Genomic DNA, 18,011 nt, shown 5'->3' with positions numbered 1-18,011 from the left:
TCCAGTCAGTGTTTGACACAGATTTCCCCCATACTGGACTTGTTCCTTACCCACTGCCCTGAGAAGCTGTCCCATGACAAGTTCATCAAGCTCTCCAGCCCAAGTTTGACTCTGTTCCTGCCCAGCAGCCTCTCATGTTTCTTCCAATGAGTGCTGCACAGATAAGGCAGGAGAGCTCGCTACTCTGGGTTGCGGAAGTGGGGTCCAATTGTCAGGGCTCAGCATTGCCTCAAAGCCCAGGGAGCACTCCTGCCCTCCTTCCACAAGTGTAATCTCCAGTGGCCATTGCAGCAGACCATTCCCAGAGTCTTCACGACTCTGGTATGTATCAATCAGTCCAGGGACGGTAATGGGAAAACCTGTGCTTCTGTCCACCTTTTCACTTCTCTATACCAGTAAATCAAAACCAAGAAAGAAGGATGTGCTGTTGCCTCTTAACGCACAGCAGCCATCTTGGATCTCACCACACACCTCCCTAATTCTAATTTATTCCTACAGTAGTCAAAAATATGGACCTCTCTAAATTATTTACCAGACATTTTCCTATTGTGTTTACCCCAAAGCCTCCAGGCTCTTATTGTATAAGATGGGGAAATCTCTGCCAGTGGAAAGGTCAAATTGCCCATTTTGAGGCAGATATTGTGAATCGTGTGGGGAGAGAGATATTTCTGTCCTAAGGAACGTCCTGACTACTTTAGCTGGCCTGAAAATCATAAACCTTGCCGTTCTATTGGGGAGCTGCTTGCCTTCTGCATGTAGAGTATATTTTAAACTAAGGGGCCCTTTTCCAGAGTGGTGGTAAGCCCAATGTGTGTTTACAGATCAATCTTCCGGGACTACCACCAGCCCTATGCGGCTGCCCACAGTAGTCCCATTCCGAGCGTGTCCCATTTCTGGGGGAAAAAGAAAACCCCCAGAAATGGCTTGGCAGCGGTAACCTGGAGGTATTCGGGCATCGCCATGTGCTGCCCAGTTACCGCCAGGTTAGCGTGGGAGCCCTTATCACCACCTGAGTGGGTGGTGTTAAGGGCTTTCTGTCACATGGTCACACTGTAAGAATTCTCTTACCTCATGACCATGTGTGCCTGGGGTCTTTTTACCCACTGCTGTAAAAAGGGCCCTGGAGCGCGGCTTGGTAAAAGGACACCTAAGTAGGTGGAATCTTCACTGTTCCATTTCCCTAAGTTTCTGTGGAAGGTGTGATGAAAAGACCCACGTAAGGGCATGCTGAGGCTACTATCTACTGCAGCTTTGCAAAAGGACCCCTTAGTAAGAGGGAGTTCACAGAGTAGGGGCTTTAGTGGGACATAGGCAGGACCTATATTTGCCCGGGAGGGAAAGGTTAGGACAGCTGTTGTACTTGGTGATTCGATCATTAGGCATATAGATAGCTGGGTGGCTGGTGGACGTGAGGATCGCCTGGTGACTTGCCTGCCTGGTGCGAAGGTGGCGGACCTCACGCGTCACCTAGATAGGATTTTATATAGTGCTGGGGAGGAGACGGCTGTCTTGGTACATGTGGGTACTAATGACATAGGAAAATGTGGGAGAGAGGTTCTGGAAGCAAAATTTAGGCTCTTAGGTAGAAAGCTGAAATCCAGATCCTCCAGGGTAGCATTTTCTGAAATGCTACCTGTGCCACGCACAGGGCCCAAGAGACAGGCAGAGCTCCAGAGTCTCAATGCGTGGATGAGACGATGGTGCAGGGAGGAGGGCTTTAGATTTGTTAGGAACTGGGCAACATTCTGGGGAAGGGGGAGCCTATTCCGAAAGGATGGGCTCCATCTTAACCAGAGTGGGACCAGGCTGCTGGCATCGGCGTTTAAGAAGGAGATAGAGCAGCTTTTAAACTAGAAATGGGGGGAAGGCCGACAGTCGCTCAAAAGAGCATGGTTCGGGATAAGGTATCTTTCAAAGATATCACCATAACAGGGAAGATAGAGTATCCTGATAGTGAGGTTGCAAAAGAGATTGTAGTAGATCGGGTATCTTTAAATAACAATAAAAATCAGACAAAAGATTGCCAATTAATACTGTCAAGTACTAAGCATGATGTACTTAGGAACAACAAACATAGTTTGAAATGTCTATATGCGAATGCCAGGAGCCTAAGAAATAAGATGGGGGAGTTGGAATATATTGCACTAAATGAAAAATTAGATATAATAGGCATCTCTGAGACCTGGTGGAAGGAGGATAACCAGTGGGACACTGTCATACCGGGGTACAAATTATATCGTAGTGATAGGGTGAATCGGATTGGTGGAGGGGTAGCATTGTATATTAACGAGAGCCTTGAATCAAATAGATTGAAAATTCTGCAGGAAACAAAACACTCCTTGGAATCACTGTGGATTGAAATTCCATGTGCAAAGGGGAAAAGGATAGTGATAGGAGTGTACTACCGTCCGCCTGGCCAGGACGAACAGACGGATGCGGAAATGTTAAAGGAAATCAGGGACGCAAACAAACTGGGCAACACAATAATAATGGGGGATTTCAATTACCCGCATATAGACTGGGTTAATGTAACATCTGTACACGCAAGGGACATAAGATTTCTTGATGAAATCAAGGACAGCTTCATGGAACAGCTAGTTCAGGAGCCGACAAGAGAAGGAAAAATACTAGACTTAGTCCTTAGTGGTGCTCATGATCTAGTGCAGGGGGTAACGATACGAGGGCCGCTTGATAACAGTGATCATAATATGATCGCTTTTGATATTGGCATTGAAGGAAGTGAAACTAGGAAATCAAGTACGCTAGCGTTTAACTATAGAAAAGGTGATTACGACAAAATGAGAAAAATGGTGAAAAAAAGACTGAAAGGAGCAGCTCGCAGAGTAAAAAACTTGCATCAGGCATGGATGCTGTTTAAAAACACCATCCTGGAGGTTCAGGACAAATATATTCCACGTATTAGAAAAAAGGGAAAAAAGACTAAACGTCAGCCGGCGTGGCTAAACAGTAAGATAAAGAAAATCATTAGAGCCAAAAAACAATCCTTCAGAAAGTGGAGAAGAGAACCAACTGAAAGTAACAGGATAGATCATAAGGAATGCCAAGCCAAATGCAAAGCGGAGATAAGGAGGGCAAAAAAGGACTTTGAGAAGAAATTAGCGTTGGAAGCAAAAATACATAGTAAAAATTTTTTTAGATACATTAAAAGCAGGAAACCGGCCAAAGAGTCGGTTGGGCCGCTGGACGAAAATGGTGTTAAAGGGGCGATCAAGGAGGACAAAGCCGTAGCGGAGAAATTAAATGAATTCTTTGCTTCGGTCTTCACCGAGGAGGATTTGGGGGGGGACACCGGTGCCGGAAAGAATATTTGAAGCGGGGGAGTCAGAGAAACTAAACAAATTCTCTGTAACCTTGGAGGATGTAATGGGTCAGTTCAGCAAGCTGAAGAGTAGTAAATCACCGGGACCTGATGGTATTCATCCCAGAGTATTAATAGAACTAAAAAATGAACTTGCGGAGCTACTGTTAGAAATATGCAATCTGTCCCTAAAATCGAGTGTAGTACTGGAAGACTGGAGGGTAGCCAATATTACTCCGATTTTAAGAAGGGTTCCAGAGGAGATCCGGGAAATTATAGACCGGTGAGTCTGACGTCGGTGCCGGGCAAGATGGTGGAGGCTATTATTAAGAATAAAATTGCAGAGCATATACAAAAACATGGACTGATGAGACAAAGTCAGCACGGATTTAGTGAAGGGAAGTCTTGCCTCACCAATCTAATGCATTTTTTTTGAGGGGGTAAGCAAACATGTGGACAATGGGGAGCCGGTTGATATTGTATATCTGGATTTTCAGAAGGCGTTTGACAAAGTGCCGCACGAAAGACTCCTGAAGAAATTGCAGAGTCATGGAATCGGAGGTAGGGTATTATTATGGATTAAGAACTGGTTGAAAGATAGGAAGCAGAGAGTAGGATTGCGTGGCCAGTATTCTCAGTGGAGGAGGGTAGTTAGTGGGGTCCCGCAGGGGTCTGTGCTGGGTCCGTTGCTTTTAATGTATTTATAAATGACCTAGAGATGGGAATAACTAGTGAGGTAATTAAATTCGCCGATGACACAAAATTATTCAGGGTCGTCAAGTCGCAGGAGGAATGTGAACGATTACAGGAGGACCTTGCGAGACTGGGAGAATGGGCGTGCAAGTGGCAGATGAAGTTCAATGTTGACAAGTGCAAAGTGATGCATGTGGGTAAGAGGAACCCGAATTATAGCTACGTCTTGCAAGGTTCCGCGTTAGGAGTTACGGATCAAGAAAGGGATCTGGGTGTCGTCGTCGATGATACGCTGAAACCTTCTGCTCAGTGTGCTGCTGCGGCTAGGAAAGCGAATAGAATGTTGGGTGTTATTAGGAAGGGTATGGAATCCAGGTGTGCGGATGTTATAATGCCGTTGTATCGCTCCATGGTGCGACCGCACCTGGAGTATTGTGTTCAGTACTGGTCTCCGTATCTCAAAAAAGATATAGTAGAATTGGAAAGGTACAGCGAAGGGCGACGAAAATGATAGTGGGGATGGGACGACTTTCCTACGAAGAGAGGCTGAGAAGGCTAGGGCTTTTCAGCTTGGAGAAGAGACGGCTGAGGGGAGATATGATAGAAGTGTATAAAATAATGAGTGGAATGGATCGGGTGGATGTGAAGCGACTGTTCACGCTATCCAAAAATACTAGGACTAGAGGGCATGAGTTGAAGCTACAGTGTGGTAATTTAAAACGAATCGGAGAAAATTTTTCTTCACCCAACGTGTAATTAGACTCTGGAATTCGTTGCCGGAGAACGTGGTACGGGCGGTTAGCTTGACGGAGTTTAAAAAGGGGTTAGATAGATTCCTAAAGGACAAGTCCATAGACCGCTATTAAATGGACTTGGAAAAATTCCGCATTTTTAGGTATAACTTGTCTGGAATGTTTTTACGTTTGGGGAGCGTGCCAGGTGCCCTTGACCTGGATTGGCCACTGTCGGTGACAGGATGCTGGGCTAGATGGACCTTTGGTCTTTCCCAGTATGGCACTACTTATGTACTTATGCTTAGTTTACTGAATATTATAATTTAAGCATGTACATGTCATGTTTAGTGGCTCATTTTCGAAACAGGAAAATGTCTGAAAAGCGGCACAGATGTTATGGTCAGTCCTATTAGAGCAGCAGGCAGGTCCCTGGAGTAGCCTAGTGGTTAGTGCAGTGCACTGTAGAAAAGGGGACCCAGGCCCATATCTCACTGTAACTGGTATACTTGTGGTACATATTGTGAGCCCTCCAAAACTCACCAAAAACCTGCTGTACCCACATATAGGTGACACCTGCTCTTCTTGAGGTGTACAGTTAGGTACAGTAGGTTTTTGATGGGTATTGGAGGGCTCACCATACCATATAAGGAAGTAACAGTGAGATGTGTACTTGAAACCTTTTATGTGAAGTGCACTGCAACGCCCCCTAGAGTGGCCCACTGCTGTGCTGGGATGTTTATGTGGCCAGTCTACTAAGAATACTGCCCCCCCCCCCCCCCAATATGTCCCAATGGCTTGTTTTTGTGTGTTTTTCCCTTGGACATTGGGCCCTAACTCTTTAATGTTGCCACATAAGGGTTATTCCCATGCACAAAGGCCATATATACTGCAATAGTAAAATGACTGATTTTTCCATTTTTTCTATTAATGGCTATTCATTAATGTTACTACCAAAACTATTAAAGTAATTTGTTTAATTACAGGATGCAAGTCCTGTGAGGGCTTACAGGATAACCAATATTTAAAAAGTGAAACCTCAAAAACTCCCAGTAGGGTACTTACAGAATTGTCAAGCCACTACATGAGAAAGAGTGCCTGTCCTATCATCAGTTTCTAAATACTAAAGGGAGAAAAAAGAATTGGTGTAAAAAAAAAGCGCCTATTATGGAGAAAAATAACTGATTAAAAAAAAACCCTGTTTAAAACCCAAGAAAAGTCCACAGTGGCTGTGCCCTGAAAATTTTTTTAATTCAAGTAGTTCGAAATAAATATAGTCAAAGAAACAAGCATGCTCAAAAAGAAAATAAGAAGAAAAAGTACTTATCTGAAGATCCCAAAGTCTATAGCAAACAGTCCTTCAATCCTATGTCTCTCCTGTACCCCACAGAACCAAAAACTTAACCATGGGCAAAAAAAGTTGGGATTCCAACTGCTTTGGGTCCAGTCCCCTTCAGCATAGCGTCATTTCAAATCAAGATTTACCACAAATGCATTACTGTTTTTCATTTTCAAAGATCCCCTGTGAACCACTCATTCCAAGATCTCTGAGAAAAGCGAAAGAAAAAAGTGACATTTTTAAATAATACAAATCCTAGACTGACTATAGTGGTCAAAGTGTTGATAGAATTTAGAATGAAAACTCAAAAATCAACTTCAAGGTAGTGTCAGTTTGCATCATGCCAGTGTACAGGTGAAACCTGTACTGAATATGTATGATTGCCACATCATCTAGATCTCATCAACGAGGCCCATTTCTACATCTAAATGATCAGAAGTAATTTATTAATCATTCGGTTTTCATTCTGGTGTTGCAAGATTTCTGAAAGGAGACAAGATCTCTCATCAGATGTTAAGGAGGTAACTTTATAAAGTCATTCCCATGCGTAGGTGAACATATTCACACTAAAGTGACTTCTTCGTATATGATGCTGACTGATGTAAAGGTACCTACTATGATATCATGACACATACTTTGCTGATGTGCATGCACAGGGGCAGAGTTTGAATGGAGAACGGGCAGAGTTCACACATACGCACATGAAGTATGAAATACCTTCATCTATGTGTGTACATGTATAAAGTAAGTGCCTTGAGCAGGTGTTAATAATTGCCCCTATGTTCAAGCCATGTTCTCTGTCAAATTCGCTAATACTAGCCGTTAAGCCCGATAAAACAGGCGAGATTTCCAGCTACCCTCCTCGCCGCCGCTTCCTCCCCCCTCCGTGCCAGGCTCCCTGCACTGACCTGACAGCGCCTCTCACCTCCGTGTGAAAGCGCTGCAGGCAGCAGCAGATCGCTCTGCTCCTGCCTGCAGCACTTCCACATGGAGGTGAGAGGCGCTATCAGGTCAGTGCAGGGGGCCCGATACGGAGGGGGGCGGGAGCGGCGGCAGGGATGGGGGGAGAGTGGAGGTTGGTGCGCGCGATGTTCGTTTCGAGGCTCCAGAGGCAGCGTCCGAAAGTCCGACTCCGTTTCCCTCTCTGTTCCCCCCTCTGACGTCATCACGTCTTGACGCGAGGGCGGGACAGAGAGGGAAGTCTCTACTGCGCATTTGCAGGTGAGTCAGTCACTTGCCATTTATCTGTTTGATTTGATAAAGACAAGTAGGTGCCTATTTGTCTTTCTAAAATTGTGTCTACCCACAACACCCTGTTATAAAATTACCCTTCCACAGGCTTTCTTACTTTCAGGAATCTTGAATTGAGTACTTGAGTTTTCTTTCAGTCAAAACTATTTTCTTGATAACTACAAGTTCATCAAAAAGTTAGTGAACTTCACACTTTTCATAAAGAGTGTTTGATAAAAGAAAAAGTGGTTATGATTCCTGCGTGTCCTTTAATTCATAGTTCAGTGTGGTCTCCCGTTCATTGAAGAGCATGTCGTAACTTCTTTTTACTCTAATCCTAAAGACTCAACAAAAGAAAGCTACAGACTGTGGAGGTCAGGAGAGAAGCCTAAAGCTATTTCTACAGAGCCAAGAATTTTTGGAAATTAGGGTTTTGTTATAAGGTTTCAATCACAAAGGGCTTCCACTGTCAAAAAGATTTATTACTAGATGGATAAAACCTTGCTTTTACAGAAGGTATAGAAAGTATAGAAAGAAACTTCTGAATTAGTGAGAGTTCAATCTTCAAGTCTCCTACTCATGTCATGATCTGAGAAAAACAAATAAAATAGAAAATAGAAAAGGATAAGTTGTAGACTTCTGTAAGGCTACAATGCAGTCCTCTGCACATCCTTTTGTGAAACATCTCAGATGCAATGTCGAAATGCCCTTTAAACGCTGTATCTTTTGAAGAAGCATTATACTGATTGTGATAACATAAATACATCTAGCATGTTTAGTTTGGTCTTGCAGAGGGTTTTGCTGAGGTCTGCAGGTTGATGACAGAGATCCTTCTTTTTGTGCATTCTGAAATAATTTGAAACAATACTTAATTCAATTTTTGTTATTATCTGTTGTACATTTCCTCTGTTTATTTTCTATGCGATTGTGATTTTCTTGCATTATTGAAAATGGACCAGACTGGGCTGGGGTGTTCCACAGAAATAAACTGGTCAATATTCAGCCAGCGGCAGTGAACATTTTTTAAATGCTGAATGCTTCAGGCAAAATTAGGCCCTGATATTCAGTGCTGCACCATGTTCAGCCACTGGCGTCGAATATTTAAGGCTGATTGACCTGCATCTTGATGCTGAGATTTGTGGGTCCCATCCAATGTTCAGTTGGGACCCACATAAAACATTTCCAAGTTTCAACTTTGCAAATTTTATTTAGTATTTGATATCACACCCAATAAAGACTATCTAGGTGCCATAAATAAGCATATTAGCATACAATAAAGAAAATGAAATACTCCTGATATCATCCAGGACCCACTATGGGGCCCTTTTACCAAACTGGAAGAAAAAGGTCCCTGTGCTTGTGGCAGGGGCCATTTTTCCCATGTGCAGCAGCAGGTAAAAAAAAGCCCCCAGCACACATGGCCATGCGGGAAGAGAACTCTTACTGCGTGTCCATGCGACAAGTAGTCCTTACCGCCACCCACTGAGGTAACGATAGGGGCTCCTGCGCTAACCTGGCGGTTAGCTGCCCGATTACTGCCAGGTTACTGCCGCGTAAGCCATTTCTGGGGTTTTTCTTTTTCCCTCCCGGAAATGGTGCGCACTCGGGGCAGGACTACCACCGGCGGCCTCGTTGGTCCAGCAGCAGTCCCAAAAGAGTGAGCGGTAAGCCTATGTTGGACTTACTGCCACTCTGTAAAAGGGCCCCTATATTGTTTCCTCACAGTCACCCCCCCCCCTCAACAACTAAGCCTCCCTATTCTTCCCACCCTCCCCCTAAAGAACAAGGCCTATTGTTCAAGTCATTGGTGGTGAAGTTGTCTTTAGGGCAAGAGCGATGCCCACTCACTGTTGCATAGGCCGGCTTCATTGTTAACATGGTTTCTGCAACCTCTAGGGTAAGAAGAAGAGGGGGGGTGTTCATTTGTGGGGAGGAAAGGAAGAAAGGGGCGTTGCTCTTCAAGGGGGAAAGTAAGGGAAGAAGGGGGCTTGTTCTTGGTAGAGGGAGGGAGGGAGGGAGGGGAGAGCACAGGCAGCTTTGGGCCTGTACCTGGTAGTTATGCAGGTTCCGGTTGTTATTCAGTGCCAATATTTGCATAGCTAACCAGTCAAATTTAGGTCTGCTAGTTAGGTGGCCCTACATGTCCAGTTAGCTATGCAGGCACCGGCACTGACATAACTCAAGCTCCTCCCAAACTCTGCCCTGGATGCTGCACATCTGCTGTTTCTGGGAAGATTCAGTGGCATGGCCCCATTCATTTCTGCTGAATATCTGTGAATAGACTACAAAGAACGATTTAAGTAGACATCGCCTGCATACACCATCCTAGTAGCTGAGGTGATGTAGAAGTTAGAACAGTTGCTCTCTCATTTAGAGGTTGCAGGTCCATCAGAGGTACCTTCTCCTGGTCCAAGATGAACAACAGGATTTTTTTCTAAAAACTGAGGGTAGGGTTAAATGACCATTTCTCTCAGTGGAGGAGGGTGAATAGTGGAATGCCACAGGGATCAGTACTGGGACTAGTGCTATTTAACATATTGATAAATGATCTGGAAATTGGAATGACAAGTGAGGTGATTAAATTTGCAGATGTCACAAAACTTTTCAAGGTTGTTAAAACACATGTGGACTGTGAAAAATTGCAGGAAGACCTTAGGAAATTGGAAGATTGGACATCCAAATGGCTGATGAAATTTAATGTGGACAAATGCAAAGTAATGCACATTGGGAAGAATAATCCAAATCATAGTTACCTGATGTTAGGGTCCACCTTGGGGGTCAGCACTCAAGAAAAAGATCTAGGTGTCATGGTAGACAATACGCTGAAATCTTCTGCTCAGTGTGTGGCGGCAGCCAAAAAAGCAAACAGAAAGCTAGGAATTATTAGGAAAGGGATGGTAACTAAGACTGAGAATACTATAATGTCTCTGTATTGCTCAGGGCCGTGCCTAGGGTCTCTGGCGCCCCCCTGCAGCCTATCAGTTGGCGCCCCCCCTTCAGACTATCAGTTGGCGGCGGCGTGCCCCCCCCCCCCCCCCGTGAAAATGATCGCTCACCACTTGCCACACTGTCAGCAATATTCTTAGAAACAAATTGCTATACATTGCAAAATAAGATAGCAGATGTAAATTCTCAAAGTGGACATATTCCAAACGCTAAAATGAAAATAAAATGATTTTTTTTTCTACCTTTGTTGTCTGGTGACTTTCTTTTTCTGATCATGCTGGCCCAGTATCTGATTCTGCTGCTATCTGTCCTCTTAACTCTGTTTCCAGGGCTTCCTTTCCATTTATTTCTTTCCTTTCCTCCTTTCTTCTTCATTTCTGGTCCTCAGCTTCTGCCTATTTTCTTCATCCATGTGCAGTTTTTCTCCTCTCTTCTTTTCCCTCATTTCATCTCCTTTATCTCTCTTCCCTCCCCTCTATGTCCAGCAATTTCTCCTCTCTCCCTGAGCCCTGCCCTCCCAATCCATGCCCATCCATGCTCCTCTGTCCCCTGCCCCCTCCATTCATCCTTTTCCAGCAATTCCCCTCTCTCCCTGAGCCCTGCCCTCCCAATCCATGCCCATCCATGCTCCTCTGTCCCCTGCCCCCTCCATTCATCCCTTTCCAGCAATTCCCCTCTCTCCCTGAGCCCTGCCCTCCCAATCCATGCCCATCCATGCTCCTCTGTCACCTGCCCCCTCCATTCATCCCTATCCAGCAATTCCCCTCTCTCCCTGAGCCCTGCCCTGCAATCTGAGCCCTGCCCTCCCAATCCATGCCCATCCATGCTCCTCTGTCCCCTGCCCCCTCCATTCATCCCTTTCAAGCAATTCCCCTCTCTCCCTGAGCCCTGCCCTCCCAATCCATGCCCATCCATGCTCCTCTGTCCCCTGCCCCCTCCATTCATCCTTTTCCAGCAATTCCCCTCTCTCCCTTCCATGACCCCCCCTCACATCTATGCTTCTCTCTCTCCCATGTCCCAGCCTGGCCCGCCCTCTTCTCCCCCCCCTTCGCATCCATGCCCCCCTTCGCATCCTTGCTGTCGTTTCTCCCTTGCCCTCCCGCTCCCATTGTTCAACTGCCCACCCTCTTCTCTCCCCCCACAACATCCCTTTTCTTTTTTTTTCTTTTTAAATTTACCTCTGTGGCGGCGGTTCCGGCAGCGCAGCGTCAGGGAAAGAGGCGGCGCTCCCGACGTCTAGCCTTCCCTTCGCTGTGTTCCGCCTTCTTCTGACGTCATCCTTGACGTCAGAAGAAGGCGGAACACAGCGAAGGGAAGGCTAGAGACGTCGGGAGCGCCGCCTCCTTCCCTGACGCTGCGCTGCCGGAACCGCCACCACGGAGGTAAATTTAAAAAGAAAAAAAAAGAAAAGGGATGTTGGGGGAGGGCGAGCGAGGTGAGCATGGTGCGGCGGCGCCCCCCAGAGGGAAGCGCCCCCCTGCCATGCTTACCTCGCTTACCAGGTTAGCACGGCCCTGGTATTGCTCCATGGTATGAACTCACCTTGAGTATTGCGTTCAAATCTGGTCGCCTTATCTCAAAAAAGATATAGTGGAATTAGAAAAGGTTCAAAGAAGAGCAACCAAAATAATAAAGGGGATAGAAATCCTCTCATATAAGGAAAGGGTATAGAAGTTACAGCTCTTCAGCTTGGAAAAGAGACGGCTGAGGGGAGATCTGATTGAGGTCTACAACATCCTGTGTGGTGTAGAACGAGTACATAAGCATTGCCATGCTGGGACAGACCAAGAGTCCATCGAGCCCAGCACCCTGTCACCGACAGCGACCAAAAGAACAAGCAATTTGTCCCACCCATCCTAGAAATACTGTATTCTCTCGTCCATTCAATAACATTCTATGGCTTTTTCATCCAGGAAGCCATCCAACCCTTTTCTGAAGTCCGCTAAGTTAACCGCCTTAACCACCTTTTCTGGCAGCGAATTCCAGAGTTTAACTACGCATTGAGTGAAGAAACATTTCCTCCGATTTGTTTTAAATTAACCATACTGCAGCTTCATCGCATGCCCCCTTGTCCTAGTATTTTTGGAAAGCGTAAAGAGACGCTCCACATCAACCCGTTCCATTCCACTCATTATCTTATAAACCTCTATCATATCTCCCCTCAGCCGCCTTTTCTCCAAGCTGAAGAGCCCCAGCCTCTTCAGCCTATCCTGATAGGGAAGCCATCCCATCTCCTGTATCATCTTTGTCCCCCTTCTCTGCACCTTTTCCAATTCCACTATGTCTTTTTTGATGTGCGGCGACCAGAATTGAACATAATACTCGAGGTGCGGTCGCACCATGGAGCAATACAACAGCAGAATAATATCCTTATTTTTGTTGTCCATCCCTTTCCTAATGATACCCAACATTCTATTTGCTTTCCTAGCCACAGCAGTTCATTGAGCAGAAGTTTTCAACGTATCATCAACGACAACACCTAGATCCCTTCCTCGGTCCGTGACTCACAACGCTACTACTACTACTACTATTTAGCATTTCTATAGCGCTACAAGGCATACGCAGCGCTGCACAAACATAGAAGAAAGACAGTCCCTGCTCAAAGAGCTTACAATCTAATAGACAAAAAATAAATAAAGTAAGCAAATCAAATCAATTAATGTGAACGGGAAGGAAGAGAGGAGGGTAGGTGGAGGCGAGTGGTTACAAGTGGTTACGAGTCAAAAGCAATGTTAAAGAGGTGGGCTTTCAGTCTAGATTTAAAGGTGGCCAAGGATGGGGCAAGACGTAGGGGCTCAGGAAGTTTATTCCAGGCGTAGGGTGCAGTGAGACAGAAGGCGCGAAGTCTGGAGTTGGCAGTAGTGGAGAAGGGAACAGATAAGAAGGATTTATCCATGGAGCGGAGTGCACGGGAAGGGGTGTAGGGATGGACGAGTATGGAGAGATACTGGGGAGCAGCAGAGTGAGTACATTTATACTTGCATGTACGCTGAAACTTGCATGATGTAGTTATAGTTTGGGTTCCTCTTTCCCACATGCATCACTTTGCACTTGTTCACATTAAATGTCATCTGCCATTTAGACGCCCAGTCTCCCAGTCTCGTAAGGTCCTCTTGTAGTTTTTCACAGTCTTCCCGCGATTTGACTACTTTGAATAACTTTGTGTCATCGGCAAATTTGATTACCTCACTAGTTACCCCCATCTCTAGGTCATTTATGAATATGTTAAAAAGCAGAGGTCCCAGCACCGATCCCTGAGGGACCCCGCTAACTACCCTTCTCCATTGTGAATATTGACCTTTTAGTCCTTTAATTTCTTTTTCTTTACTGAACGCTATACATTACCCTTGATTTCAAATTCATGAAATGTATTATATATCCATTTACTTCTAATGTACTTCATACTTTTTATATTTATTGTTAATTATAATAATATGTATTTCTCACTCCGGAAATGGATACCACCATTTCGGCATAATGTAAGCCATATTGAGCCTGCAAAGAGGTGGGAAAATGTGGGATACAAATGCAGCAAATAAATAAAATAAATAAATAAATACTCTCTGTTTCCTATCTTTCAAATGAATTGATTTTTTTTCTCTTTCAAAAAGTACACAGACTAGGGGACACTCAATGAAGTTACATGGAAATACTTTTAAAACAAATAGGAAGAAATATTTTTTTTCACTCAATGAATAATTAAGCTCTGGAACTCATTGCTGGAGGCTATAATAACAGTGGTTAGCATATGTGGGTTTAATAAGGTTTTGGACAAGTTCCTGGAGGAAAAGTCCATAGTCTGTTATTGAGATGGACATGGGGAAGACACTGCTTGCCCTGGGATTAGTAGCATGGAATGGTGCTACTAACTGGGTTTCTGCCAGGTACTTGAGACCTGGATTGGTCACTGTTTGGAAACAGGATACTGGGCTAGATGGACCATTGGTTTGACCCAGTATGTCTGTTCTTTTTGTTGTTGTTGTTGTTGTTGTTGTTGTTCTGTTCTGATTAAATCATTTCAAGCAGAACAGAAGAAGCCCCAAAGAATAAGGCCTAATTCATTTCTATTAGAGACGTAGTTCCAGCACCTGCAGTACAGAATAGTGATAAACTGAAACATAGAGCTGCAAGAAACTGGGATCTTCCAGGTGCTTGCTAGTGATCTGAAGTGACCACTGTCAGAGACAGGATGCTGGGCTTAATGGACTTTTGATCTGACTCAGCAAAGCCTATGTTATGTTCTTATGTTGTTATAGTTCCAGAAAAATTAAATTACCTTAATAGAATCGATTTGGTTGTGGAAAAATTGAATGGGAACATCGTACCTTTTTGTACGATGGTTAGACATTTTGGGCAAGCTATTGGATCATGATTTTCAAATGGTTTCCCTGGTTTTGCCTATTAGCTATATTGTTGGTTGAATTTTTACTCCTAACTGAAGAAACGGGTGAAATGCATTTGACCTCTGTCTATCAGTGTTGATGCAGGGATATACAGTAAGATAGTTTTGGTCAACAGAATACTTAGCATGGTGATTACATGTGTCTTTCAGAGGTCTGGAAGACTGTTGTCATTGACCTTCTGATAAAGAAACCTTCTTGAAGTACTTGGCATACTTTGATATGTAAAAAACATAGAAAAATCCAGTAGTGAACATGGCCATTTTCAAACCATAAAAGCATTCTATTTATTTTGAAAATGGCTATTTACTAGACATTTTTGTGTTCAGTGCGTCTATCTTTTGGGGCCATTAAAAAAAAAAGTCTAAGGGAAAAACACTGGCTGAATTTCAGGGGGGACTGTATTCTGTAAGTTATTCATGTGGCAGCCCTGCCCATTCCCTTCCCATACTTCCCCCATGTGAATGTCCCCCCCATCCCCACCCCAGACACACACACACACATTGCATTTATGAGCTATGCCACTTACATGCACCCTGTAGTATAATGCTTAGGTCAGTGGTACCCAAACCTGGTCCTGGAGGCACCCCAGCCAGTCAGGTTTTCAGGATATCCACAATGAATATTCATGAGAGATATCTGCATGCACTGCCTCCAACGTATACAAATCTCTCTCATGAATATTTATTGTGGATGTCCTGAAAACCTGACTAGCTGGGGAGCCTCCAGGACCAGGTTCAGGAACCACCAGCTTATAGAACACACAGGTGGAAATTTATGCCGCACAGATTTTTCAGGTGCCATATATAAAATCTAGGCTTTATTGTTTGCAATAAAACTGTTCCCAGAATAACAATAAAGCAGCAGTAATTTTCTAGTTTGCCAGTTTTTTGATGCTGTTTCATCTCTTTCCTCAGTCATCTTTAATTTTTTATTTTGTTTCTTGTCTTTATACTATGATGAGATTTCCTCCCCCCCCCCCCCCCCCCCCCCCCCCCCCCCCCCGGACCTGTACAATTATCATCTCTTTCCCTGTTTAGCTGTTTGTGAGGGAGAAATTAAGATGCATTGACTTTAATGCTAAAATGTATTCTATTAATATGAGGAACTCCACCCAATTTAGATGTGTATTAGCTGTGGAAGGAGTAGCCATGAAGGTGGGACAGTGGGAGGATAATTTTATAATATGTCAATTATATGTGAAGGCAAATAGGTGCCTATTTCAAGTCTATTTCATAAAGGCACATACCCTGGGATTCTGTATATTCTGCTGAGATTTCCATGCTGAAATCAAAGTGTATTCCATAACAATGTGCAGAATGGGAATGGGAAGAGTTTATGTTTAATAAATACAACAACGAAGGACATTGTTGATATTTTTGTATGTATAGATATGAAAGATGTATTGAAGTTATTATTAGTCAAATAAGATGGAAGGTTGATATATATGTGACTAATCAAGGAATGTTTAACCCTTTTAGTGGTAATAAGTATACATTTCTATAGGCGCATTAGCGTTTAACACGTGTAAGCCATTTACGTTCATTAAAAATGCTAACGCGCCCATAGCGCCACTTAGTAAACAGGGCCCTAAATGTTTTCTTACTCAACCTGAGTACCTAAGGACAACCCACGGAGTGGGATTCGCTCAAACCCCATTGAGTATCGACCCCATAATTATATGGACTTGATTATTTTCTCAATCCTGAAATAAAATATGACATAGGAATCTAAATCACCGTGTGTGTGCTTTAACGTCTGCATGAATTGTTCATCCTGGGGCATTAATGGGTTATGCATTTCTCATCTTTTTCTTTGCAGCGCTTGCATCTCAGCGAAGATGTGGCTGGTGCAACTTTCATGGCAGCTGGAAGTTCTGCTCCAGAACTGTTTACATCTGTGATAGGTAACTATACCTTATCCAAAAAAAAAAAAAGACTTGGAGCCGTGCCTTATTAAACCCATTGAGCTGGCCATCTGGCAACATTCTGCAGCACTGAAGTAGTTAGTGGAAGGGGTGTAGCCAGACTTCGGCGGGAGGGGGGTCCAGAGCCCGAGGTGAGGGGGCACATTTTAGCCCCCCCCCCCGGCGGCGCTGCCCCCCCGCCCCCCGCCATTGCCACCCCTCCCCATTGCCTCCGACACCGCCAGCCAGCCATTGTCGACCCCCCCTGCCGATGACCCACTCGACCCCCCCCCTCCTGCCGCCAACCCGCCTACCTTTGCTGGCGGGGACCCCAACACCCCTCTTCGTTCTGTGAGTCTGACATCCTGCACATACAATGTGCAGGACATCAGAAACAGAAGGACTAAGAAGCCTTTTGCGAGGAGGACCTTGGCTGGCGGGGGGTTGGGGTCCCCTGACAGCAAAGGTAGGCGGGTTGGCGGCGGGAGGGGGGGGGGGTCGATCAGGTCGTCGGCAGGGAGGTCCAGGGCCCAATCTACAGGGGCCCAGGCCCCCCCAGGCCCCATGTAGCTACACCATTGGTTATTGGTGCTGAATATTGCTTGTGACTGTCCGGGATGGTCTGGGGAAGAGGCAGAACTTAACTGGGTAGTGGCAATATTCAGTCTGCTGTCTAAGCAGATAAAGTTAGGACAGCAAAAAGGCTAGCCTAACTTTATCTACTAAGACAACCAAGCACCAGTCTGAATATCAGCCTGTGCCCGATTAACTTCTGGGGACAGCACATACCCGGATATTCAGTGCAGGATGCCGGATATGACCCAGCATTGAATATCTGGGATTAATTCAGCCCACAGCTGTAAGTGGCTTAAAAACCACTGACCGCCATAAAATCTTGAACGTGCACATATGGTAAAATTCACTGTGCAATGACAGTAGGTTGAAAAAAGAGGAACAATATGGTCTTTAGAAAAACCTTTGAGTAAATTATACGTGGGTACTTAATCAAACTTTTTTCTGTTTTGAAGCAGTGTTTAGTTTGATTAAGTACCCACGTATATCTCCCTGACCTTTTGATGGTGTTATATTTTATTTATATAAAGACTCCTGATGCAGGCTACTAGCTGAAACACGGCACAGTGTCGAGTCTTCACCTATAAAGTGTTCCAAATCGACTGAAGTCTCCTCATTTGTCTCTGGATCGCATGGTCTATTTTTCGCTCCTCCGTTTTCTGCTGTTGTTTACCCATGGGATATCGGTGTTCCCCCTCTTTGCTGTACTTTCACCAAGATTCACTGTGCCAAATTATACACTTGCCCCCGATATTCAGCTGGCAGCAGGCAGTGCAATTAGCTGCCACTGCCAGCACTGACCCTGGATATTCAATGCTGGGCTGTTTCCAGTGACTGATTTTTTTTTTGGCTGGCTCTAACTTAACCAGCTATG

The 18,011-nt window shown here is 44.7% G+C and overlaps 1 protein-coding gene across 1 annotated transcript in view; it reads left to right on the top strand.

Annotated features, from left to right (window-relative positions):
- SLC24A3 (solute carrier family 24 member 3) overlaps window positions 1–18,011 on the top strand; it is a 646,438-nt gene that overhangs the window by 409,924 nt on the left and 218,503 nt on the right. Inside the window, exon 5 of the mRNA XM_030194674.1 lies at window positions 16,480–16,564. Within this exon, the coding sequence (XP_030050534.1) occupies window positions 16,480–16,564 (85 nt within the window). The remainder of the gene's footprint in view (window positions 1–16,479; window positions 16,565–18,011) is intronic.

The sequence above is a fragment of the Microcaecilia unicolor genome, chromosome 3 (assembly GCF_901765095.1).
Source record: "Microcaecilia unicolor chromosome 3, aMicUni1.1, whole genome shotgun sequence".
NCBI lineage: Eukaryota > Metazoa > Chordata > Amphibia > Gymnophiona > Siphonopidae > Microcaecilia > Microcaecilia unicolor.
The sequence above is the reverse complement of the archived record's forward strand: the minus strand, read 5'-3'. Positions and strand labels throughout refer to the sequence as shown.